The sequence below is a fragment of the Littorina saxatilis genome, linkage group LG14, assembly GCF_037325665.1.
Source record: "Littorina saxatilis isolate snail1 linkage group LG14, US_GU_Lsax_2.0, whole genome shotgun sequence".
Taxonomy (NCBI): domain Eukaryota; kingdom Metazoa; phylum Mollusca; class Gastropoda; order Littorinimorpha; family Littorinidae; genus Littorina; species Littorina saxatilis.
In genome coordinates this window covers 30,183,201-30,209,894 of record NC_090258.1, presented here as the reverse complement: position 1 = coordinate 30,209,894, position 26,694 = coordinate 30,183,201, and the positions used below count along the sequence as shown (strand labels likewise).

Genomic DNA, 26,694 nt, shown 5'->3' with positions numbered 1-26,694 from the left:
GTTTTGCTTTTCTCTCTTTCGTCTAACTCAATACCACAGCTACTTGACACGGTTTCAGACGTGGCATTCAAAGCCAGGCAGAACGTGGCCTTTCGCAGTGGGCCTATTTCTTGGGTGTCCCACTTCAACTTCACCAGAGTCGATGTGAATCAAGGTGGGCATATTCATACGTATTTATTCTTTCTTCTTCGTTCATTGGCTGAAACTCCTACGTTCACTCATGGTTTTGCACTCATGTTTTTTTGGTTTTTTTTAGAGTATGACCATTTTTACCCCGCCATTCAGGCAGCCATACGCCGCTTTAAAGGGAAGCATGCTGGGTATTTTCGTGTTTCTATAACCCACCGAACTCAGACATGGATACAGGATCTTTTCCGGGCGAACTTGGTCTTGTGCTTGCGTGTACGCACGAAGGGGGATAAGGCACTAGCAGATCTGCACATAAGTTGACTTGGGAGATCGGAAAAATCTCCACCCTTGACCCACCGGGCGCGGCCGGGATTCGAACCCACGACCTTCCGCATAGGAAGATATAGAGAATACTACATGGCTTGCTGTGTCGTACCAGATTTACACGAGTTGCTTTTTTAAATATTGAACTGCGAGCTGTTCACTATTTGAAAAAGCAACGAGTGTAAATCTGGTACGACACAGCAAGCCATGTAGTATTCTGTTTATCCTACATACTTTACTTACGTGTATTTTACTGAAAATGTCTTGCAGTCGAGGCAGCTAAATTGAAGACGCTTGTTTTGGAACCTCGATCACTTCTAAAGCCTCGTGCAATCTATTACGTCAAAGCAAAGAAATGCAATGTCACTCTGAAAGTGTGTCGTGACGTGTTAGTTCCAAAGATTCATCGAGGGTAATTAGCGAGCGCAATTTTTGGCTCACGTAAGTGTAGCCTATGCGTTGGTAAACTTTGTCTGTCTGTGCGTGCGTGCGTGCGTGCGTATGTATGTATGTATGTATGTATGTATGTCTGTGGTAGAAACTTTAACATTTGAAGACGTCATATTACATTGACGTCACATTATGACGTACGAGGGTTAGACGTCACGCGATGGAATTACTGAAAGTCTCGGTGATTGTTATTTTGAGCGGGCCGAGACTAGTTGGCAGTCGTGTCCATGTAAGTAGGCTACATGCAGACAGACAGATCTAGATCTAGTGACTCGCTTTCTTGCACAGTTTCACCTATGCTCTTTCTATGTGTGTGTGTGTGTGTGTGTGTGTATGTGTGTGTGTGTGTGTGTGTGTGTATGTGTGTGTGTGTGTGTGACTGAGTGATTGAGTTTGTGTTACTGTTTGTCGATTTCTTACGTGAGCCTTGAAGGCTTCGCCTTGTTTCTATAATGACGTTTGTCTCGGTGACTTTGGCATCATAAGATGTGGAAACACAGGTCCCTGCCAGACTTGCTTGACATGACCTCATTTACATGATATACACACGTGTGATTTGAACGATTATTATCTCACGGGTGTCTCTCTCACGTATGTAGGATAAGATGTCTTATCCACTAGGCCAATGTGCCCGTCATTCATATGTATAACCTCACAACCTTTATTGTGCGCTTTTGAAATATGCGAACTACCGCCTTCTGTCACTGTATTGGTGCTTATGATTCACGTTTCATTTTCATTTTCATTACTTTATTGTCCCATCACTGGGAAATTCGGGTCGCTTCCTCCCAGTGGAAAGCTAGCAGCAACGGATTCGCGCTACCCAAGTTGTCACGTTTCACTATATCACATAAGGTGATTATGAAACGAAGTAACTAACCACACCACGATCCCCCCCCCCCCCCAACTCAAATTTTATTGGCTTCAATTTTCATAGAAGAATTTGTCTTGCGCTTGGGAGAAAGTAAGAGTATAACATATAAAAACAGCATTCATATCACACTACATGTATCACACACAGTAATCACTAGTATAAGCCTACAATTATCACATTTGTACCTGTATCATACATGCAAATAAATAGTATCACATTTCCACGTATCACACACAATATATACATTACATAACATACAGCAAGCTTCCATCTCCCGCGCCCCCCCCCCCCTCCCTCACATACATATCCTCGCACGTGCGTCGACTCCATACAAATGACATCATCAGTCCATTAACTAAAATGCACAATGACTAGTAGTGGGTACATGATACTTAATACGTGCTCAACTAGACCTGCTAACTAAAATAATAACAGAAACAAAAACAAGGACTGGGCACAACATTTACACGTGTGTGACCTACTTACATCAGGTGCCTGTGATCTATAAATAACACTGATTGCGTTTAAAGTAAAACATGAATAATGCCGATGTTTACTAACAATGAATACATAACAACTAAGATAAGAATGTATGTGCTTTCATAATATGATTATTTTATAAAACACAGTGGAGAAATTTGGAAAATAATTTTTATACGAAACTGCGCACATCGAGTCGAGCTCTGTAGCGTGTGTGTTCGGAGGCAGGAGACACACATGGCTGTGGATATTAATTGTTCGGTGGATTAAAAAGGATACCCCGACTTCGGCAGGGCAGAAGGAGGTACAGGACGGTGTGCTGTATTGCTGTGTGTGTGTGTGTGCTGTGCAGACATTCTGTGTTATGTGCATGTTCTATTCTAGTCTGTCCGTAGGCTTCCTCTGAGGGCCTATTGTGTACAAGGGGAGGTCACTTCCGCCTTATAAACAAACACATGTGGAGACCCACAGAAATACCATAGCATCGTAATGAAAGAGGGCAAAAATACTGATAACAGCAAGGTAAGACAGGTCTAGGACATTATTTCTAGGACTGACTAAGCAATAGAACAACATCATGATCTTCATAAGCAAATGATAGTGAGAACAAAACAAAATTCTTACTCTTCTGACTGCTCCCAGTGATTGACATTCAAAACATCCATCCTGTTCTATTCTAAATAGTTGTAAAAAAACTTCATAAGAATAATATTAAACATACATACTTAATTTGTTTAAACATAATTCTAGTGTAAAAGTATACTTTATAAGTTGTGGAGATAATTTTAAAACATGAAGATAAAAACACAACAATAACATGACAACATTAGAGTACAATGCATTCCTAGCTAGCTCTGAGGAAAACACCATTGTACATTTTTCAGTTTCACATGCATGCACTAAGTGGTATCATTGAGAACTGAGATGGCGGATGGAATAAACGACTTCCGCATGCGAGAGGTTCTACACTTTGCAGCTCTGTATCTACGCCTAGATGGCATGAGTGCAAACTGATCATGCAGGGGGTGCGATTCATCTTCAACGACCTTTCGTGCTTTTGTGGCTGTTCTCTTATGCACCAGTTCATCCAAGCTTGGGAACTGAACCCCAACCACCTTTTCTGCCTGTCTGATCACTCTTGCCAGATGGCTCTTGTCCTCTACAGTAGCCCCATAGTACCATACCATGAGGTTGAAGGTCAAAACACTTTCAATGCTGGCTCTGTAGAACATTGCCAGTATTTCAGGGCAGACCTTGAACTGCTTGAGTTTCCTCAGAAAGTACAATCTTGAATTGCACTTGCTAACTACCTTGGCTATGTGTTTTGACCACGAGAGATCTGAACTGATGATGCAGCCCAAGTATTTGTACTCTTGTACTTGTTCTACCTCTTTCCCCCCTATCACTAGTGGCTCTGTTTCCTTTTCCCCTCTCCTAAAGTCTGTGATCATCTCTTTTGTTTTGCCCACATTGAGGTCTAGGCTGTTCTGGTCACACCACTCTACTAGTTTGTCCACCTCCTGTTTGTACACTGTGTCATCATCATTCTGTATCAGGCCTACCAGAGCTGAGTCATCAGCAAACTTCGAAAGTTTGCCATTGGTGGCTCTACAGTCGTTGGTGTACAGGGTGAAGATTGTCGGAGACAAACAGCAGCCTTGTGGACTCCCTGTACTGATCTCGAGGCTGTCTGAGATGACCCCGTCTACTGCCACGTACTGAGATCGACCCACCAGGAAGTCGATAATCCACTTGATGATCTGTGGACTGACTGACAGAGCGTTCAGCTTGTCGTACATGAGGCTAGGCTTGACTGTATTAAACGCGGAACTAAAATCCACATATAACACTCTAGCTGAGGTGTTGGGCTTCTCTAGATGTTCAAGGATGCTGTGAGCGATCAGAATGGTAGCGTCGTCTGTGCCTCTGCGTGCTCTGTAGGCAAACTGTAGCGGATCCATCTGATCCGCAGTCATACAATTAAATAGAAACAACAAAAGTATAAGTTCCAGACGCCTGTTTATGTAATAACCCGCCACCTCCCTCGAGACTTCACTCAAAATATGTTCTTTTACGTTCAAAACGTAAAACCAATGGCCACTGACAAAATGCCAGTTAGAATATAGAAAATTATAGGAACACGCTGATCCCGTGTAAAGTTAGGAAAATATAGCTGATCTGCCTAAAAGTGCTAACTTATGCAGGTGTCACACACCCCACGTTGTCACCGCTCGAATGTAATCATAAATAGAAAGGATGACAACGGTAGTAAACAGGGTGCAAAGACATGGTGCACTTAGCTTTTTCTTCTGCCACTGAGTGGACGGCCTGTAATTAATCTTTAGTCTCCACAACTGCTCCGTCGAATGAAGTGCTGGTTAGCGTGGTGACGAAGCAGGGAACTGTGGAGACATCAGGCGCTACACCCAGTCGCTGGTTAGCGTGGTTAGCCGGTTACATCACTCCGCGGACGATCTTGATGTAGCGTCCCGCAGACAACAGCAACGGAAGATAGAAATGAAGAAAGGCTGCAACAAAAAGCCTCGGTGCACTAAACATGTCAAGCTACCCAACAACCTCCACCTTTAAACATGTCACCCTGACATATTTCATCGAGCACGTGGGCCTGCACAAACGGACTTTTACAACAACAAATCAGCTATTTTCCTTCCTTCTCTCCATATCTGCAAAAACCATATACAGATTAGTATTTTAGCGTCACAAAGAGCAAATTATGCGCTAACCTGGAAAGAACAACAGAGAGTATTTCATTCCACAAACACAGACTCGTCAACAGCGTTAAATAATTATTTATTACCTCACAAGCCTATGTAGGTAGCTCTCTACTTGAAGCGAAAACTGCTTCCTCCTTTGAATGGCACCTGTTCGTCAACAGCGATGTCCCATTCAACCTCTTGCTGACTCCTTTCTGCGGGCAAAATACCTTCCCGCACAGCGAAGAGAATTTGACGACCCGTCTGTCAGCCAGCATGTGTCCAAGAAGCAGGTGGTCTGTCCTATGGAGTTCCTATCTAGCCTCACTAGCAAGTAGCATAGCACGTTGATACCCAGTAAAGTATTTAAACGTGTTGAAAAACCATCAAACTTGTAGGAGAATTCTGACACCAACCCTTCTTCCTCGCTGCTGAATTTCGAGTGTCCAGTTAACATGTCTCAGGCAGACAACCTTGACAAAATCACGTGACTCACCCTGTCACATACCCCAGTTCAGTTATCCACAATTCTGCCTCGGTAGCAGAAATCACCCCCGTGAAATCCGTGCAACACACAAATATCCGTGTTCGTTCTGCGCTGTCGGCAAAACCCACAACCGTTGACAGAACGCACAGGCGCTTTCTATCGCAATTGACCAAGAGAAGGCACCCCACCGAGTGACACTTTCTTGATCCAAGTCACCTAATCGTGACACAAGTGCCTGCGTGTTTGGGTGTATTCAGCCACCTGCACTTATGGCATAATGACCAAGGTCTTTTACGTGCCATTGTGGTGACACGGGGGCGGGACATGGCTTCCGTCTCTGGGTCTGCACATAAAGTTGACCCGCGCTTGTTGTATGTTATCATTCACAACTCAGCGTTCAACAAGACTGGTCGCTTATCAAGTACGCTCCGGCAGTTTTCAGCCTTGTTTCTTAGTCTTTGGACTTTGGCTTCGCCCCTTGGTCTGCCGCTGAGCTTTACCTACACCTTTGCTGTTTGGGTGAGACCTTGCCTGTTTTATGAAAACTTGGGTGACAATTTTGTCGCGCTTTTGCGAACTTGTAAGAAATTTTCTAGTAAGAATTTTTTTTCGTGAGTTCGTTTTTGTCATGGCGGAGAACGCCAAGTATATACTTGGTTTGAGACAGGCTACTGCTGCAGCGTCTCCTACTAAGAAAGATTCCTCGTCTAGTAAGAGTAAGAGTGCCGGACTAACCGCCATTTCACTCTCAGAACCGGGAACAGACAAATGTTTTGTTGTTTTGGTCGACAAGCCGTCGACCGCCATTTTGTCCGCTAAGGGGACAAGGTCACTTGCGGTGACAAAGATGTTGTTGTGTCGGGGGCATGTGGTGGTTCAGGTGTTTTGCCCTCCGACATTGCGTTCGTTGTTACTGACAATTAGTTCGCGGGTTTCGACTTTGGCTGATTAACATTTAGCCTCCGGTCAAGCTACGTTATCGTCAGACAGAGTTAGTCTTTCGGGTGTAGCTCCTACTGAATCTGGAACGCCTTTTTGTCCGGGTTTAGTGGCCACTGACGTGGCCTCATTGTTACTGACACTTAGCGCGCAGGTTTCAACTTTAGCGTCAGAATTGTCTTCTACTCGGGAGGAACTGCGTTCGCTCCCTTCCGGTGTTTCAGATGTTTTCTTTCTAGCCAAGATCCGGCCGTCTCCTTCAGCTGCCAATTCTACTTCCGCTCTGGCTTCAGCTACCGTTACTCGGGCTGATGTCCACGCCTTACAGGACGGTGGGGTTCACTGGGTGTCTCTGCTCAACGTGCCAACTCTGGACAAAGTTATGTCTCCACCGCAAGTAGCTAGGTCCTCTAGCGAAAGCGGTGTGCGAGCTCAGGAGGCAGTAAAGCGCTACAATAGCCTTGAAAGTCTCGATGAGCAGCGAAAGGATGTCGGGCTCCGACCCACTCTTTATGATAATTTCGGGGAGCATCTTCGTCCTCTTCCGCCCTGGGGGCAGGAAGTTGATGGTGTCTCCGGAGCTGACCACGCGAGTCTCTCTGGGGTTCACCTACCTGACTACGATGGCGAGCAGGATGGTTAACGAGGGTGCGTCCACGGTGGTGGACGACACCCAGCTTACTTGCCTTTCAAGTTGTCCAGGGCAGTGGCGTGGGCAGCGTAAAACGGCATTTAGGTATTGTGGAAGTTGGTGATTCTAGGATCGACTTGGAACGTCTTTCCGGGGGTCACCTTCCTGATTGCGATTGCGAGCATGAAGGAGAGGATAACGAGGGTATTTCCATTTGAGGGTGGGTCCACGGGGTTGGACGACACCCAGCTTAACTTGCCGTTCAAGTTGTCCAGCGCAATGACGTGGGCGGCGGAAAACGGCATTTAAGTTTTGACCGGAAGGGGTGGTTGAGAGCAAAGTGTAACTTACTCCACCTCTATCCGGTTCCGACTTCCGGAAGTTCGGAGGAACAGGATGTTCACTTCAGCTTCCGGGAATCGTTGTCCATTGCCCTGGAGTTGGCAAATGGCCGCGTGTAGCCGGGTTCTCCGGTGAAAGTGGTGTATGTTCGCAAAACTTCCGCCCTGGGGGCAGGAAGTTGTTGGGCTGGGTGATTCTTGGGTTGACCATGCGAGTCTCTCTGGGGGTTACCTTCCTAACTTTGATACCGAACAGGAAGGAGAGGCTTATGGGGTGCGTCCACGGTGGTGGATGTCACCCAGCTTAACTTGCCGTTCAAGTTGTCCAGCGCAGTGACGTGGGCGGTGGAAAACGGCATTTAAGTTTGACAGGAAGGGGTGGCTGAGAGGAATTTTTACTTCCTCCACCTCTCTCTTTGTTCGACGACTTCCGGAGTTCGGAGGAACGTTAAGTTCACTTCCGCGGCCGGGAATCGTCGTTCATTGCCCTGAAGTTGGCAAATGTCTTGAAGTTTGACTTCCGTTTCCTCCCGGGGGGCAGGAAGTGAGCAGTAGGGCTGGTTCTTTGTTGGACAATTCAGTCAAACAGGGAGTCAGCTTCCGGATTGCACGGTTGTGCTTGACGGCTGTTCAGATGAAGGTGCTTCTGTATTACTGAAAAGCATTGAATTTAGGTTCCTTTTCAAATTAGCAAGTGCAGTGGCGCTCGCAGCTGAAAGGGTTTGGGGTACAACGGGATCGTCCGGTGTATTTCTATGCAACCGGTTGGTTCTGATGTTTACTAATCCACGGCCGGTGTCGCATTCGCTTTTGCGGCTGTGTCTTCCGGTACAGGATGGGATAGCCTTCTACCGTTAACACTGTGGTGTTGGTAGTCGGTGCTTTTCAGCCTTTGGCTTTCGGTTCCGTTACTGCGGTTCCTTTGCTGTTATACAGGCTGTATCCACTTCCTCTTCCAGTCTTCTAGCTGGAAGGAGACAGGTGGATGGAGTATCTGGTCATGGAGTTCCGGGGTTTGAAAATTTTCAAAACTTTTCCGATTTTTGGCAAGTATTGCCTTATCGGGATTGGTGACTGGTTCTCATCATTTCGATGATCTTTATGATGCTATTGAACAAGGGGAGGCTCATACTTCAGATGTGTCGCTGTTCGCGGCATTTTGTAGTTGAATTGAGCCTTCTGAGGAGAATCTTTGAGTGTTAAGTTCTTAGATCCTCTGGCGGGGTCTTTTTGTACTTGTGGACGTTTTCACAAGCGAGTCTTCTTTGTCACCACTACCTTTGTGGACAACGTTCGACTTTATACCTGCGGCGGTGTTGCTTTAGCTTGTGTCTTACGCTTAAGTAGCGTGTCCCTCAAGGAGCGCTTTCTGTAGGCTTCGGTTAACTCCAAGCTTAAGAACTTAGGTTCTCTGTTTTCGTTCTACGGAACCGCCCGCGGGTTTGGCAAACATCCATCTGGATTTTGATAGCTAGGAGAAACTGTCTGTAAGATCAAGATCTCCTAGTTCTGGTAGATTGTGGCTTCGGTTTTTTTATGATTGACTCGTTTGAACAAAACTTGCTTTTATTCTCTCGCCTGGGCGGTTACGTTCTAACTGAATATATTTGTGGTCCAACAGGACGCAGATACAAAGGATGTAACTTTGCCTGTTTTTTTACCTGAGTGTAAGCCTCTGCTGTTAAAGTATTAAACTTTTGGCTAGACTTTAATCTCTTTCTTGTTTGAAAGGTCTCTTTTTGAGGCCGCTTCTATGCACTCGGGCTTTTATCTATCAAAGAGACGCTCACGGTAAAAGGAAAGCCTTGGCTGTTGTTTGTTTCCAAACGAAAAGCTTCAGGCTGGCTGTTAGCTACTTTTATCTTTAGCTTTTGTCTCTATACCCTCGCTTTCACAGGGTCTTTCTCATAGATCGTTTTGGCGACCTGTTGGTCGCACAGTACGGGTCTTTCCAATCTTGGTTCCAGACCTCTTAAGGCTGGCAAGAAGGCGTTTTTTGCTTTCTCACATTCGAATTACACAGATGTCTACTGTAAGGGTATCCTTGAGATAATTAGGGGTTTCCGCCTCAACTCTGGATTTGGTTCAGAGTCTTTATAGGGGTTTTGGCGTGTTTGTTCACTTGTCACTTAGACTGGCTTGGTACAAAGCGCTTATTTCTTACGGAAAGAACTCCTCTTCTCTCCGTTTAATGCAGGTGGCGATCCACCTATTCTGGGTTTCCGTTTTTTCTTACATGTCTTATTTTTAAGACTTTATGTAATTTCTGTCACATTGTTACGGCTTGGTGCAGCGTTGCTTTAACACGTATCAAGACTAGCCTGGCGGATCTACACGGAAAACGGCCAAGCTTACTCTTGTAGCTTCTGTGAGAAGTGGGAGCAAGCGTACTTTCTGGCTATTTTTAATATAGACAGCTTTTTCAAGAAAGACTGATTTGTGACTTGTGGGTTTCTTTGACATTTTCTGGCTTTTAAGCGAAAAATGGGAAACAAGCTTCAAATTGCATTTTCAATTCATGAAGCAAGAGTTTGGCTCCTTTAGAGTCACGTTTAGTCAATTAAACTTTTCGGTTTTCGAAGATTTTTCCGACTTGCATGGATCTTGTTAGATCATTGAATCAAAGGTCACTTGCGTTATCTTTCATCTTCGTCGTGATTTAACCTAGGCATTTATGCCGAAAACGGGGAAAACCAGCTTCCAATTGCATTTTATGAAGCAAGATTTTAGCTCCTTTTGAGTCAGGTTTAGTCATTTTAATATTTCAAGTTTCGAAAATGTTTCTGACTTTCACAGATCTTATTAGATCATTGAATCAAAGGGCATTTGCCTTATCTTTTATCTCCGTCGTGATTTAACATGGAACGGTTGAAAACGACGTTAAACACTGAATTAAGGAGGGTAGGTAGAGGTCTATCTACTCTGGTAGGGGTATGACTTTTTGAAGTCAACCTTACCTGGATGGACTGCTTCACTGGATTCTTGCTCCTGGGGAGCTTGATGTGATTATTTGTCCCGTGAGGACGCTCAGAAGGTACCTGTCACGGAGTCAGCAATTGGTCGGAAAGTCAGAAGCTTTTATGATATCACTTAACACAGCTAGGATATTGCTAAAGTAACGTTAATCAAGTGAGTCTCCATTTTGATCAGACAGGTGTTTACCTGGTGACAAACACAGTCTGGAGATGTTAGGGCAGTTTTGCCTCTCACTGTAGCTAGAACGTAAGAGGCAAGGGCATGGGCCTCCTCTTTGACAGTCCTCCAGTCGGGCCTGTTTGGCTGAAGTACTGGAGTCGGCTTACTGGTGGTCTGCCGAGGTTTTTATTAACTTCTACCTCAGAGACGTCTTGAGACAGGACGGCAGTTCCGCGTTACCTGTTATGGTATCCGCAGGATAGGTCCTAATTTCATAATTTTACTATATACCCGCCACCTATAGTAGCAATCTGCTATTTGTGAGTTGGATATGTAATTTAATCCAACATTTTATGAATAAATTTTCATTTAATTAATATACTTACCCAACTCACAACGTTTATTCCCTCCCACCTCCCCGCTGTGGTTGGTACTGGGGTCTAAAAAAGAGTGAGTTGGGCTTCGTTGTGAATGATAAGATGGCGGCATATGCGCACGCATACGGAAGTCAGACTAGCAATGGTCTGGCATTGTGGGGTTGATCACTTTCTTTTTTAGAGTGGTCTCCCTTGTTACCAAAGGGACGCGTACAGCGTTACCAGCACTGAACTAGAGTTAATTGCTATTTGTGAGTTGGGTAAGTATATTAATTAAATGAAAATTTATTCATAAAATTTTGGATTTGTGTTTGTGGAACTTTATTATGCGAGATTCTTATTGAGTCGGTGGTTGACTGGCTGCGCACGTGTGTGATGCATGTGTGTGTGTGACAAATGGGGGCTCGTCCGGGATTTATAAGTTCAAGGTCACCTTAGAATTTTGCTAAATAAGTTCTGTGTTGTAATGTGTTGTGTTGTACTTACATAAATGTGTATTGATATGTGTATGTGAGTTACGTTGTAATTCTGATAAAATGTTTACAATTTGAAGTATCTCTTTTTCAAAGTTTCTTTGTAAAGCTGCACTAGCAGTTTGGCGATTTTGGATTGGTGTTGATATTTCATGATTGCTACTGGTGTTTTCAAAGTTAAGAGGTTCTTTAAGCAAGGCGTGTTGGTCTGACTTCATCATGTCTACTCCAGCCAGAACAATTGGTACTCCTAGAAATGCTGCTTTGTCTAGTCTTACTACTCCTGGTCGCGGCGATCAAGTACATTCTGCTGAAGTGGGTATCGATGTCACTAATCTGGACTCTGAACATGAACTTCTTGCCGCCAAGGGACGCGCTCTTGGGATTCGTTCGGGCAGTTCGTTGGCTCGTTATGTGCAGGAAGAACAGCTGAGTCAAGTTCAGATTCGGAAGCAGTTAGCTGAACAGAAGCTGACAGAGGAAGAAGCCAGGATGAGACAGGAAGAAGCCAGGAGGAAACAGAAACGAGAAGAGGAAGAAGCCAGGCTGAGACAAGAAGAAGCCAAGATAAGACGGGAAGAAGCCAGGAGAAAACAGGAACGAGAAGAGGAAGAAGCCAGGAGGAAACAGGAACGAGAAGAGGAAGAAGCCAGGAGGAAACAGGAACGAGAAGAGGAAGAAGCCAGGAGGAAACAGGAACGAGAAGAGGAAGAAGCCAGGAGAAAACAGGAACGAGAAGAGGAAGAAGCCAGGAGGAAACAGGAACGAGAGGAGGAGGAACAAAGACGACGCCAGCGACTCTATGAACTCGAAGAAGCTAAACTTGTAGCTGAACTAGAAATAACGTGGACTGTTGCAGCTGCCCCTGCTCCTATTGGCCACGATCCCGCCATCCAACCTGTTAGGCTAAAAATAGACAAATTCGATGAAACCAAAGAGGAACTTGACACCTTTTTGGACGCTTTGAACGTGCTGCCACACTTAGCGGGTGGAATCGAGCAACAGCGTGGGGAGCGCGCTTAGGTACTCGTTTAGATGGACGGCGGATGCATACCGATCGAAGGTTCGTCAAGCTACTAAGAACGAAGCAGAAACCTTCAACCAATATGCGACCAGACTACGCATATGGTTTGAACGCTGGCGGAAGAGCGCCAAGAAAGCTGAAACATATGAAGACTTGAGGGATCTCATACTTACAGAACATCTCATGGATAGAATCTCAGGTGATTTGGGAGAATTTATTCGTCAGAATAACCCGGCTAATTTGCAAGCCACCGCAGAGTTGGCAGAATGTTATGCCGCGTCGAAGAGAGCAAGGAAAAACCCAGTCACTGTGACTGGTCGAGCTTGGGGAAACAAGAACTCAGACAGCCCGAAGAAGAACGCACCACCGATCTACTCTAACCCTGAAGGTCAAAGGGGAAAATGTTTCAACTACGGCCAGGAAGGACATAAGCGAAGGAATTGTCCGCATCCTGCACGTTCTACGAATGTGAGATCTGTGACGACTCCAGAATCGAATTCAACCATGAAGGAGTTGCCTGCCCTTTGCGGTCCTTGTGGGAAACTGTCTTACACTCCCCTGTGTACTGTGACGGTAAACGGAGCCCAAGTCTCGGCTTTACGCGACACAGGAGCAGATGGACTGGTGATCGACTCGACTTTGGTCAAGGACTGCGATCTCATGCGGGAAGGACAAACTATCCGACTTGCGGCGGGGAATGTTGAACAAAAGTGTTTCACCACTGTTATTCATCTCGAGTCACCTTTTTTCTCAGGAGAAGCTGTTGCCATTGTTGCCGATCAACTGACTTACCCCGTATTGATTGGAAACAGGATCATCCGGCCAGGTGGAGAAACTCTCGAAGTACCTGTGTACAAGGCGGAAGCACAGCCACTGAAGACAGCAGTCGTTACCAGGTCCCAACACTCGAGAGACAAAGAAGCACCCAAAAGTTTGAAAATGACAGATTCTGGTCTTGGAGATGTGACGCGGGAAGATTTGATCAAACTTCAGAACCAGGGCCCAACTTTGTCACGGATGAGAGAACTAGCACACGGTAGTGATCCTGCTCCCTGCGGAAAACGTGGACAAGTTCAGTTTATTTGGAAGCGATGAATTCTGCAGAGACGTTTCATCACGACTGACGGAACGTATAGCCAGGTGGTGATTCCCGAATCTCTGAGAGCCGGAGTCCTCAGTCTCTCGCACGATGTTCCGATGGCTGGCCATTTGGGGACAAAGAAAACTAAAGATCGACTAAGGCAGTCTTTCTACTGGCCAAGAATGGGCGGGGACATCCGTCGTTACGTACAATCATGTGATGCATGTCAAAGAGCTTTGCCAAGAGGAAAAATACATAAAGTTTCGCTTGGGAAAATATCACTCATCGATTGTCCAACAGAGTGGAGTGGACAGACCGCTGTGAGGAAGCATACCAGACTTTTCGGCAGATGTTAAGTCGACGTCCTGTCATCTGAGTTCCGGATCTATCTACCGTTTGTACTCCAAACAGTCGCATTGTTCAAGATGATGGACATGAAACTAATACTTAGTTCAGTCTGAGTAGGGGTGTGTGTCACAAGCGCCTGTTGTATGTAGAAAAGACCGACAGAAAGCGCCTGTGTTTGGTGTTTGGGCGTTACTGCCTGGTGGTGCGCCATATGGTTTTTCTTGTGCTTTTCGTAATTTACGTTAAAATGTTTGTGAACTGTGTTCATTTGATGTATGAATTTAGAAACTGGGGAATGATACTTCATTCGGAGAAGGCTTGCGTTCCAAGCAGCGAATCCAGCTACAGCAGCTGTAGGTTCGGTTTCAGAGATCGGACTGGGGAAGGGCATAATGATTTGTCTTGTACATGCGGCCGAGATGCGGTGAGTCTTTATTTGTAATATATGTATCGGAGTTATAGGAAATAACTTTAGGGACATGTAGTTTGTTACTTTGATATATATATATGCATACGTCCGAGTCGAGTCCGAGTCGACCGGCCGTTTGTTTGTTTGTTGTTTGTTTGTTTGTTGTTTGTTTGCTTGTCTGCAAGTGCAGTATAATGGGTTTCTACTATTGTATACTTGTTGTACTTTGCCTATGATAGTTATGATTATATCTAAGAAATATTGTTAAATCGTGTTGTTAATATATTGATGCTAATAGCTAGTTTGAACACTAATTTGAATATGTTTAAATGGTTGCCAGCATGAGTGATTTGGGTATATGAGTGTGTGAATCAGTATTGCCATTGTCCATATAATCCTGCTTTGGAGTTATTGGCATAAGACGGGTCGGGTAAAGGGTAGCGTGATAGTGACTATGAAACTAACTCTACGCATATTTCAGGTCGCGCTGTCGTTAACCTGAAGACTGAAACAACCAAGTTCTGGTGTCACCTTTAACCGGAAGATGACATTTCACCTACATCAACATCTTCATCTACGTCTGCGCAGTCTTCTGCTTCACCTTCAGGGGCGGATCAGTTCATTTTATGGGGGGGGGTTTCCAAAAGTATATTGTGAAGATATGGGTGTGAAGGTGTAAAGCGCCGAGCCGACGGCGCGAAGCGCCTAGCTTGCTAGGGGGGTCCGGGGGCATGCCCCCCCCCCCCCGTAAAATTTTGAAAAAAAGGATGCAAAATGGTGCAATCTGGTGCATTCTGAGGATGATCATTACCAGTTTCAGGCAGCAGATTTTGTCACTGATTAATACCCCAAAAATTGAAACCCAAAAAAGCAAAACATTTTTTATTTATTTATTGGCTGGGGGGGAGGGGGGGTTCCGGAAACCCCAGAACCCTCCCCCCCCTCGTCCGCCCCTGACCTTTAACTGTCGTCTTACTACCGTCATTCAATCGTCATTCTATTGTCTACATCTACATCGTCGGGATTTCTGTCTACTGCTGGACTCAGTTGGTTATTTGAGTATTACCCTTATTACCTAGCTCGATAAATAAGCCATTTACTCCAGCAGGTCATTAACTTAAATGTGTGTGTGTGCATATGTGTTAGAAATATGTTTATAAGTGAACAATAATATTTCCTCTTATACTACAATTTGTGTTTGTGGAACTTTATTATGCGAGATTCTTATTGAGTCGGTGGTTGACTGGCTGCGCACGTGTGATGCATGTGTGTGTGTGACTCGGATCTCTTTCGTATGCACTAGCCACTTTCCTCTTTCTGCCTGCCTCTGCTCTTCTGCCCCCCCCCCCCCCCCCTGTCTTGGTATCATACATGGCTCGCCGAGACTACAATACGTTTGTTCTATTCACGTGTCACGTGTTTCCGCCCAGCACTCTCTGGGAGCTAGCACATGGCGACTGGAAGACATGTTAGAATCCTGATGAGTTGAAATTAAAGTTCTAAACTTGAACGGACCCGTTTCAGTATCTATGAGTGCATGGACAGCATGACATCATGACTTGGTGGCAGCGGCGGGATTAATCTTTGAGTGATTAGCGTGCGACATATCACAGAAAGACCAAGATGCCAGGATTCAAACCCACCAGAAAGTTTTGACTTTCGACAGCCAGCCGGGTGGCAAGCGTGGAGAGAGAGATTTGCTAGATTTCGTCTCGCGTCAAAACTCAACAAGGAGGACGGAGATGTACAGGTTAGCAGTTTTATTTACGCAATGGGGGCACAAGCGGAGAGCATTTTTAAACAATTTGCTCTAACAGCAGAACAACAGAAAAGTTTTGACATTGTGGCGCAACGGTTTGACACCCACTTCACCCCCAAACGAAATCTCATTCACGAGAGAGCGTTGTTCCACCAGAGAAGCCAACAACAAGGTGAAACTATCGAAGAATATGTTCGTGACCTATTCAAGCTAGCAGAATTCACCGAGTTCACTGACAGGGATAACACCATACGAGACAGAGTTGTCTTAGGTGTTACAGATCAGAACTTGTCTCAAAAGCTTCAGCTCGAACCAGATCTAGATTTGGACAAGGCAGGGACGATGGCTCGCCAGCACGAGCAAGTAAAGGCACAGATGGCAGCGCAGCGTGGCGTTGGCAGCAACGTGGACGAAGTCAACAAATCCAGTGTTGGCGGCAGCAGTTTCCAGAGAGGAAGAGGCCGTAACCATGGTCATCGAGGCGGCGCTCAAGGTTCCTCTGGTCATCGCGGCGGCAGCTTAAGTCAGCGCGGTGGCAGACAGTCAGGCCAACGTTCGTGCTACAAGTGTGGTAACAGTCCACACGAAAGAGGTACAGTCTGTCCAGCAATGGGGAAAACATGTCGAGCCTGTGGTAAATCTAACCATTTTCAGTCTGTGTGCCGGTCCAAGCAAACACTGGACAATCTCACTAACTCTGAACAGGGCGAGAAGTTCTTTTTGGGTAGTCTAGAAACCACAGAAAACGAACCACCATGGAGAGTTTCCCTTAGCATAGGAAATAGGGTGGTCAATTTCAAAATAGACACAGGGGCTGATGTATCTGTCATTTCGGAATCTGAGTTCAAAAAGATGAGTCCAAGACCCAAACTTCACACTAGTCATGCCAAACTAGAGTCCCCGGGAGGTCCTGTTGAGAACATGGGTCAGTTTGTAGCGCAAACAAGCTTTAAGGGAAAGCGTACAACCTTCAGAGTTTACGTTTTGAGAGGGGAAACAGATAGTCTCCTCAGCAGGAGCACAGCTTTGAAGCTAGGTCTAGTTAAGAGGCTAGATGAAATGAACAACTTAGCATTTGGGGACATAGGCGTCCCAGTCAAATGTGATCCAATCAAGATCGTTCGGAATGAAGACGCAGAACCGTACAGCATTTCAGTTCCGAGACGCGTTCCGATTCCGTTGTTACCAAAAGTTGAGAGAGAACTTCAACGCATGCTTTCGGATGGCATCATAGAAAAGGTCACCGAACCGACAGACTGGTGTGCGCCGATCGTACCAGTAGGGAGATTCAAAAGACAGCACGTTTCGTTTTGCAGCTCGTTTCGTTTGGTGAATGAGTCACCCCGCGAAACGGAACGTGAAACGAGACGGCATAGGCCGCAGACAAGATTTAGATGTATTCACGTTTCGTTTCGGAATGAAGGAAGGGCGATAAATCTTCAAGTGAAATTATCACGTCTGTCCTCGATCAGAATGGAAAAAAAACCCTAGGAGGTGGTCCAGAATCGGGCATACTTTGATTATTTTCAGTCCAAATAAATCACACAGACTTTGTTTATACAAAATCACATACGAAGCCAGAATAAAAATTCGATGCGATGACCTACTTCTGCTTCGCCATTTGCTTTCTCACCATGAAGTTGGATAAATGTACCAGGATCAGCACCCTTCAAAATATTTCAGTTCACAACAGTTGTCTACCTCCAATGAACACATTCTCAGCGCTGAAAGACTGTGAAAGGGTTGATGAATCTAGCAATGCATAAAATGGCCAACAAATAAAACTGTTAGTGTGCAAAAATACTCACAAAAGTTGACGAAATATTGTTCGTTTTTTGGGGGTGGAAAACGTGACTGCGTTTTGACGTTCCACGTTCCGTTTCAGTTGACCTTCACCTTTCCAGCGAGAGACCCCCGAAATGATGACGTTTACCACAACTTCAAAACGAAACGTCCCGACGTTTCGTTTATTAAATCTCCCTAGTATTGAAAAAGAATGGAAACGTTCGCATCTGTATTGATTTGAAACGTTTGAATCGGTCGGTCAAGCGGGAGCGCTACACACTTCCAACGTTGGAAGACATGACACACAAACTCGCAGGGGCGAAAGTTTTTACAAAACTCGATGCGACTTCCGGTTTCTGGCAAATTTCTCTGCAGGAAGAGTCAGCAAAACTGACAACGTTCATGACGCCATTTGGAAGGTTTTACTTCAAACGGTTGCCGTTCGGGATTTCACTCGCACCCGAAATCTTCCAAAGAACCATGGAAGACATGCTTCAAGGCATAGAAGGAGTCGTTTGCTTCATGGATGATGTCGTTGTCAGTGGCGACTCTGAGGCAGAGCATGATGAACGTCTCAGGCAGGTTCTAGAGCGCGTAAGACAGGCGGCGCTCAAACTGAACAAAGAAAAGTGCGAGTTTCGGAAAACGAAGCTTGACTTTCTGGGTCACACGATCAGCCAAGACGGCATTCAACCTGATCTGTCAAAGGTCAAGGCTATCATAGAGATGACAGAGCCTCAAGACGTGAGCGAGTTGCGTCGGTTTCTCGGGATGGTTAACTACCTCGGTCGGTTCATTCCAAACCTCGCGGACATACTTAAGCCACTGAACGCGCTTCTTCACAAAGATACACAGTGGATCTGGGATAGTGAACAGCGACAGGCGTTCGAGCAGGTGAAAAAGAGTATCACAGACGCACCAACGCTGGCGTTCTACGAGTTAGGTCGCGAAACAGTCGTGTGTTCAGATGCAAGCAGCTATGGCTTAGGCGGAGTCCTATACCAAGTGTATGAAGGCGAACTCAAACCTGTCGCGTTTTGTTCGCGAACACTCACATCAGCAGAATGCAAATACGCGCAGATCGAAAAAGAATGTCTTGCTGGGGTCTACGCGTGCGAAATATTTCAAAGGTATCTTACAGGGTTACCGGAATTCAAGCTGATTACAGATCACAGACCTTTGGTTCCGCTGATTAACAAAAAGGATCTCACAGACACTCCTTTGCGGTGTCAGCGTATGTTGATGCGACTGATGCGTCACAACGTTGTCGCGGAATATGAACCAGGGAAAAATCTGGTTGTCGCCGATGCTCTGTCCAGATCTCCACTGGCAGAGACAGAGAGTCCAGAACAGAACACACTTGAAACAGATGTTCAAGTACATGTAGACGCTGTTCGCGCATCGTGGTCGGTCTCAGATGAAAAGCTAGAAGCTCTCAGAAAAGCAACACAAGAAGATGTTACGCTTCAAACAGCGTTAGAGTACACGCGATCGGGCTGGCCGCAATACAAAGAAGACGTGAAACTTGCGGCTCGTGAGTTTTACAGTGTCAAAGATGAACTGAGCGATCATGATGGATTACTAGTCAGAGGGTCAAGGATAGTAATCCCATTCTCCCACAGAAAAGATATTCTGGGAAAAATTCATGACGGGCATCAGGGCATTCAAAAATGCAGAGAAAGGGCAAACCAGTGTGTTTGGTGGTCAGGCATGGGTCAGGAAATCAAGGAAATGGTGGGGAGGTGTAGACATTGCTTAGAAAGCAAACCAACACAGCGAAAGGAACCTTTGATTACTTCAAAGTTACCTGAGTACCCATTTCAGAAAGTAGGGGTAGATCTACTTGCATTCAGGGGAGATAACTACCTGTCATACGTAGACTACTACTCTCGCTTCATTGAGATTGAGCAGCTGTCCAGGGAAACAGCTGAAGAAGTGATCGGCAAGCTGAAAGACTTGTTCTCCAGACACGGCGTTCCAGAAATTGTGGTGTCGGACAATGGTACCCAATTCACGTTGGAAAAGTTTCAAGACTTCAGACACTCGTGGGGCTTCACGCACGTGACAAGCATCCCCAGAGCAATGGTGAGGCGGAACGATCTGTGCAGACGTCCAAAACAATCTTCAAACAAAGCGATGTTGCTAATCCCATCACTTGGTGCAAGCCCAGCCGAGTTGGCGTTTGGGCGACAGCTTAGAACTCGTCTCCCAAGTCTCCCCAAAACCCTCATACCCCAAACACCTGTGGCGAAGGATTTCAAAGAACGGGACAGACAAGCAAAGCAGCAACAAAAAGAGAACTATGACCGTAGACATGGTGTCCAGTCTCTTCCCACCCTCGAGCCGGGTGAGACTGTCAAAATAAAGATCGACGGCGAAGACGGATGGCGACAGTCCGGACGTGTAGTTGAGCAGTGTGCCACTAGATCGTACGTGGTTCAAACACCGACAGGTAGACTGAGACGGAACAGACGACACCTTCGTCGGGCTCCAACAGGCGAAGAGGTGCAGATTCGAGATGAAACTGTTCCAAAATCTCCTGCGGCAAGTGATTCTGGCGGCGCAGAGACTGTTGAAGAACTTGAACTGCCAGATCCTCCAGATGTTGAAACTTCTCCTGTTCGTACCAGGAGTGGCAGGGAAGTCAAACTTCCACTACGGTTTCAGTGAAAACATTTGTTTCCATACTACGTGAAAGAGTCAGCGTAGTCACTTCTAGTCACATTCACTTTGGTGTGAAGTCGTGGTGCTTTTGTTTAAGTTTTAAGTCAGAGACACTGATGAGAGACTCAGTGCCCCGTTTGAGTCATTGTGTAGTTAAGTGCACGCAAAAGGAACTTGCTTACATAACAAGAAATACTTTTAATTTCTGTCGTTAGAAATGTTCAACTTAATTAAAGTAAAAATATTCAACTTAAAAAGAAAAGTGTCCATTTAAAGAAAGGGGGATGTCATGGTATCATACATGTCTCGCCGAGACTACAATACGTTTGTTCTATTCACGTGTCACGTGTTTCCGCCCAGCACTCTCTGGGAGCTAGCACATGGCGGCTAGAAGACATGTTAGAATCCTGATGAGTTGAAATTAAAGTTCTAAACTTGAACGGACCCGTTTCAGTATTTATGAGTGCATGGACAGCATGACATCATGACACACCCCCCCCCCCCCTCTTTATTTTACCTGCTCGTTTTGTCTTATTCTTACTTTTGATTCTGATTCCGAACGTTCTATAGTATATTAGTATTATTATGTCCGACATCATGACTGCGTCCTTTTCCATCTGTCTAGGGCACATCATTCAAACGTTCGCTTTACCTCGTGTCTGTTTGTCTGACTCGATTATATCTGTGGTACTTATGGGTCGATTGAGCTAAAGGTTGAAAATAACCAGGGGAAGTGAGCACCGCCTTCGAGTTCCTGGGTTGAAATGCTTACCTCCCTTAATGAGCCGACAGCAGGACCTTTCTTTAACACTTCCCCAATGTATGACTTCCTCTTCTTATCTTTATTATTTTATTTCATTATTCTCTTTATTTATATAGCGCCTCAAAGCGCTTTTCAATTTCTGACTTTATTACATCAGTAAATGAAGCTCATTCTCTTTAAGACCTTTGTTTGTTTGTTTGCTTAACGCCCAGCCGACCACGAAGGGCCATATCAGGGCGGTGCTACTTTGACATATAACGTGCGCCACACACAAGACAGAAGTCGCAGCACAGGCTTCATGTCTCACCCAGACACAGTATTCTGACACCGGACCAACAAGTCCTAGCACTAACCCCATAATGCCAGACGCCAGGCGGAGCAGCCACTAGATTGCCAATTTTAAAGTCTTAGGTATGACCCGGCCGGGGTTCGAACCCACGACCTCCCGATCACGGGGCGGACGCCTTACCACTAGGCCAACCGTGCCGGTCTTCTTTAAGACCTCATTTTCTTAAGAGTTTGGAGGTCTGTATTAAGAGGGGTATTCCACTGTTCAGATTTGAACTGGGTATTCACAAGTGATGTTTATCATACTTGACACAAGTGATGTTTGGAGTGTAGCTCGTTTTCCATGTTATCTTTGTATCATGTTTCAATAGGCGACTTGCCCTATCGGCCAGCGCCGCGAAGTCGCGCGATAAATCTGCAATACCTTGCGTGGTCTTGCGAGATCTGCCTCAAACTGCGGGCATGTTTTGATAGCCCTGTGAGAGGTTGCGTTTCAGTGCTGACACATAGCCTTGAAAATGGTGAATTTGAACTGTGCAGGAGTGGGCTGCAGCAATGTTAGCCGCAAGAATAATCCTAAAGTTCGTTCAAAGTACCCAAGCATGGCCCGTACACAAAGGAAAGGCGATCGAGTTTTTTTTTAACACAAGCCAGAGAACACCAGCGCTTGTGAAGCGATGGCTGAATTCTCTTCGACGTCAAAATGACGTGCCATCCCGGTGTAGGATCCGGTCCGGTCCCCCCTCTGAAGTAGTCCCCCGGGGGACCAATTCGTGGCAAAAACTGCTCTATAATGGCCCCCCCTTAGACATCCAGCCTCGTTTTTCTTAGGCATTCAAGCCATTTTCAATCTATATCTTCGTCCGGTATTATGTAGTGCACAGACAGCAATCTCTTTGTTTGACTATATTTTGCAGAAAATAAAATAGATCTGATTTATAATGCCGTTCAAAAGAAAAATCACATGAAATAAAACGAATAATAATGTATAAATACTGATAAGAAGAAATGAAACCAGTCTCTGATTCTTTCCTTTCTTTTCTCTAAAATTGCTGGTAACATTACTAACATTGTAACAAGAAAAACGAGGCTGGATGTCTAAGGGGGGACCATTATAGAGCAGTTTTTGCCACGAATTGGTCCCCCGGGGGACTACTTCAGAGGGGGGACCGGACCGGATCCTACACCTGTACTCCGTTGTCTGTTCAATAACTTTATCAGCTTCGGTTTCTTGTATCCTGAATATTGTATTTTCTTTCTTTGAGGTATTTTTGCAACTTTGGTACTTGCAATCCCATGAAAATTATGCTGTTCGGTAGCCATTGCTTAGATCAGTGATTGTAGTGTATGGAAGGAACGATAACTCTTGAGAGCAAAAAATGTGCCCGCAGGGAAGTGAACCTTCCTTATCTTTCGCACCGGAGAGCTATTCAAGCGGGGTATTGTGCAAGTTGGCTATTGCATATAATTTTTTCTTGTTTAAACCAATAAAGGTCAAGGCTTCAACAAAGACACCAGCACTTTCGTCGTGCCTGTGGCGGGGACCTACCTTTTCAACATAGACATCGGCCGGATTGAAGGAAAAGCAGACTACTATCCAGTGAGCCTGGGAGTCAACGATATACCAACACCCCTTACTTTGACCAGCGCCAAACCGTGGTCATCTGCCGCCATTGTGAAGCTAGACCAAGGAAAGGCTGTAACTGTGTGGCCAAATGGCGAATTGTATTTGGTCGTTAATGATCCTGTTCCAGTGATCTTTTCGGGCACTCTAATCAACAAACTCTAAACTTTATTTCTTGGAAACAAAGGGACGTCACAGCCTACTTTTTACATTTAGTCAAGTTTTGACTAAATGTTTTAACATAGAGGGGGAATCGAAACGAGGGTCGTGGTGTATGTGTGTGCGTGTGTGTGTGCGTGCGTGCGTGCGTGTAGAGCGATTCAGACCAAACTACAGGACCGATCTTTATGAAATTTGACATGAGAGTTCCTGGGAATAATATCCCCGGACGGTTTTTTTCCTTTTTTTGATAAATATCTTTGATGACGTCATATCTGGCTTTTTGTAAAAGTTGAGGCGCCACTGTCACGCCCACATTTTTCAATCAAATTGATTGAAATTGTGGCCAAGCAATCTTCGACGAAGGACGGACTTCGGTATTGCATTTCAGCTTGGTGGCTTAAAAATGAAATAATGACTTTGGTCATTAAAAATCTGAAAATTGTAAAAAAAAAATTTTTTTTCTAAAACGATCCAAATTTACGTTCATCTTATTCTTCATCATTTTCTGATTCCAAAAACATATAAATATGTTATATTTGGATTACAAACAAGCTCTGAACATTTAAAATAATAATTATAAAAATTATGATCAAAATTAAATTTTCGAAATCAATTTAAAAATATTTTCATCTTATTCCTTGTCGGTTCCTGATTCCAAAAACATATAGATATGATATGTTTGGATTAAAAACACGCTCAGAAAGTTAAAACGAAGAGAGGTACAGAAAAGCGTGCTATCCTTCTCAGCGCAACTACCACCCCGCTCTTCTTGTCAATTTCAATCACTGCCTTTGCCATGAGCGGTGGACTGACGATGCTACGAGTATACGGTCTTGCTGAAAAATTGCATTGCGTCCAGTTTCATTCAGTGAGTTCGACAGCTTGACTAAATGTTGTATTTTCGCCTTACGCGACTTGTTTTATTTGACATGTGCAAAGAGAGTAAGAGTTATGTGGAACCACTATCCTAGCGCCTGAGAAAGTAACAAGCATTGATATGAACAAGCGACTCTCATCCTCATGTCTATATTTAGAGTGCTTACCTCCCTTTGTTTCTTCAGATCGTAATTCTAGCGCTCTGCTTTATTTTGTTGTAATTCTAAATCTGATCTGGCAATGGAGGCAATGAAACTGAAACTGTCTATTTGTTTATTTTAACAGCAAATAAATTCACTAACGCAAAGTCTTGACTGTCTTATCTGTTATTAGAACTATCTTATTATCCATCGCCATTTCTATTAGTTCCTTGCTTGTTTGGTGTGTCATCAAAATTGTACAGAAAAAATGTCAAAGTTTGTGCTTTTGACCCGTTTCTTCCAAGAGTATGTGAAAGATTCACGAAACGCCTCAATTGTGTTTTCCCGTGTGTGTGTGTGTTTGTGTGTGTGTGTGTGTGTGTGTGTGTGTGTGTGTGATGGTGATGGTGTGTGTGCGTGTGTGTATGACTATGTGTGTGTATGCGTGTGTGTGTTTGTGTGTGTAGCGATTACCAAAAGGCTACAAGGCAGATACTAGTCACACTTTACATGTAAATTCGTCCAGGGACAATGACAACATTTTAATAAAAAAAGGTCTTTGAGAGAGAGAGAGAGAGCGAGAGAGAGAGAAACACACACACACAGACAACCGACACGCAAAGAAAAATAAAAAGACATAGACAGACAGACACAGACAGACAGAAATACATATCCAGAGGTAGAGAAGTAGTCTGAAGGGAGGCAAACATTAAACTGTTTTTTTCTTTTTTTGTGTAAGTTCATTCGTTTGCATTAATCAACAACACATCTTCTCTTATATTTATATTCTTTTGCACAACTTGACAATAAAAAAACCATCGAAACAAAGAAGCTCAATGTACCCACACCAAAAAACAATAGCAATGTCTACAGTGTCGTTTCAAATTTCATTAAAACTGTGAGTGCACATGTATCTTAAGGAAGGCAGAACCTACGTCACAGACTCGCTTGCAGGAGGTACAAAGGAATAACTCGAAAGAATAAGAAGATTTATGGTTGTTTATTTCAGCTAACTATCCAGCCACCATTTCTATGAACTTAAATTCGTTTCGGTAAAAAACTGCAAATACACACACAAAAACCACATATAAGTCACAGAATATAATACCAATACTTACAATAATACAGTATCAATTAACAGTACGATAGAATACATAAACCACAATTCAACTAACATTCACCTGAAAACTATGAAATAATCTACGAACATTTAATAACATACAAAAATGGCCGACAACCCTTAAGGATTAACGCCATAGTCTCCAAAATTGTTAAGTAAAGAAACATACAACTGCGACAATAACAAACCCGTTTAGAACACGATTATCGAAAAAGACATAAATAATACCTTCCTAAAACTGTTGACATTCAAAGGAGAAAAATAACAACACCTGCCAAAACTACTACGCACTAAACTATCGAAAACTGAGACAAACAAAACAGACAAACATTAGAAAACAACAAGTCTTAACTAACAAAAACAATATTTTTACCTTTGCGCCATCAGGCAGGAACTGTTCCTCATGAACACACAAATCCGTGGAAATCACAAGTATAAACACAGCGGGTTTGCTACAAACAAAAAAGGCGACCTCCTCTCTCCAGACCCAGAGACGTACTAACGTAAAAAGGACAGTTTATCCTCAACATCGACTTGATATGTTAATGAGGCTAAAACCCGAAAACTACTCAAAACTAACATTTGAACACACCCAAACAACGCTGCTATAACAGGTTCGAAAACGTTATGGCAAAAAGATATAGACAACATACCGAAATAAATACACCCCAAACTACGCCTGATACCTGATAACATGGACTGCACGGATCATGATAAGCCAAAACAGGGTCGCCTGTTCATAACTGCGGAAAAGAGCAAGTCATAGCCGCTCAACACGTGGTAACTAAAACTATACCAAGTTGGTCAAAAATACAAGGTGAGCGTTACTCAAGTCCTGTGACCTTCGTGCGTCCAGAAAACATAACAAACTACGATGCTTCGTCGAGCACACGTACGTCACGCAAATAACACGTGGACGAAACCAAAATAACAGTCACACACGAAACCGGCCGTGATCAACGGGAGGCACAAAAACGCTGCAACAAAAATATGATTGACTCACTGCAACAAATCTGACAAAATACACAAAGTTTTTGTGCTAGCATTTTACAATAAAGCAAAAAAGACGAGCAGAATGATGTTCAAGCAAAAATGACGTCGCGATTTTGGTGATGTCGCTATTCAATTTTACGAAGGCGAAGACTTGAAAATTGAGGACGTTATTGCCAGGACCACCCACTGCGTCCATCCCATCTAGCAGAGCTTTTTGCACGGCGTTCTCGTCCAGGTTCGCGACGAAGAAGAACTGTTGAGTTGCACAAACACACACACACACACACACACACACACACACACA

The 26,694-nt window shown here is 44.5% G+C and overlaps 1 protein-coding gene across 2 annotated transcripts in view; it reads left to right on the top strand.

The window, feature by feature from the left end:
- The window catches only part of LOC138947537 (uncharacterized), a 37,939-nt gene extending 13,495 nt beyond the window's left edge, over positions 1 to 24,444 (top strand). The window contains exons 3-5 of one of the 2 annotated variants that reach the window (XM_070319030.1): positions 59 to 154; positions 14,177 to 14,231; positions 14,698 to 14,791. In XM_070319030.1, coding sequence (XP_070175131.1) covers positions 59 to 154; positions 14,177 to 14,231; positions 14,698 to 14,713 — 167 coding nt within the window. In that variant the 3' untranslated portion in view covers positions 14,714 to 14,791. Of the gene's footprint in view, positions 1 to 58; positions 155 to 14,176; positions 14,232 to 14,697; positions 14,792 to 22,968 lie in introns of those variants that run through there. The other variant, XR_011449699.1, reaches the window with a different exon arrangement.
- Positions 24,445 to 26,694: the final 2,250 nt, after the last annotated feature.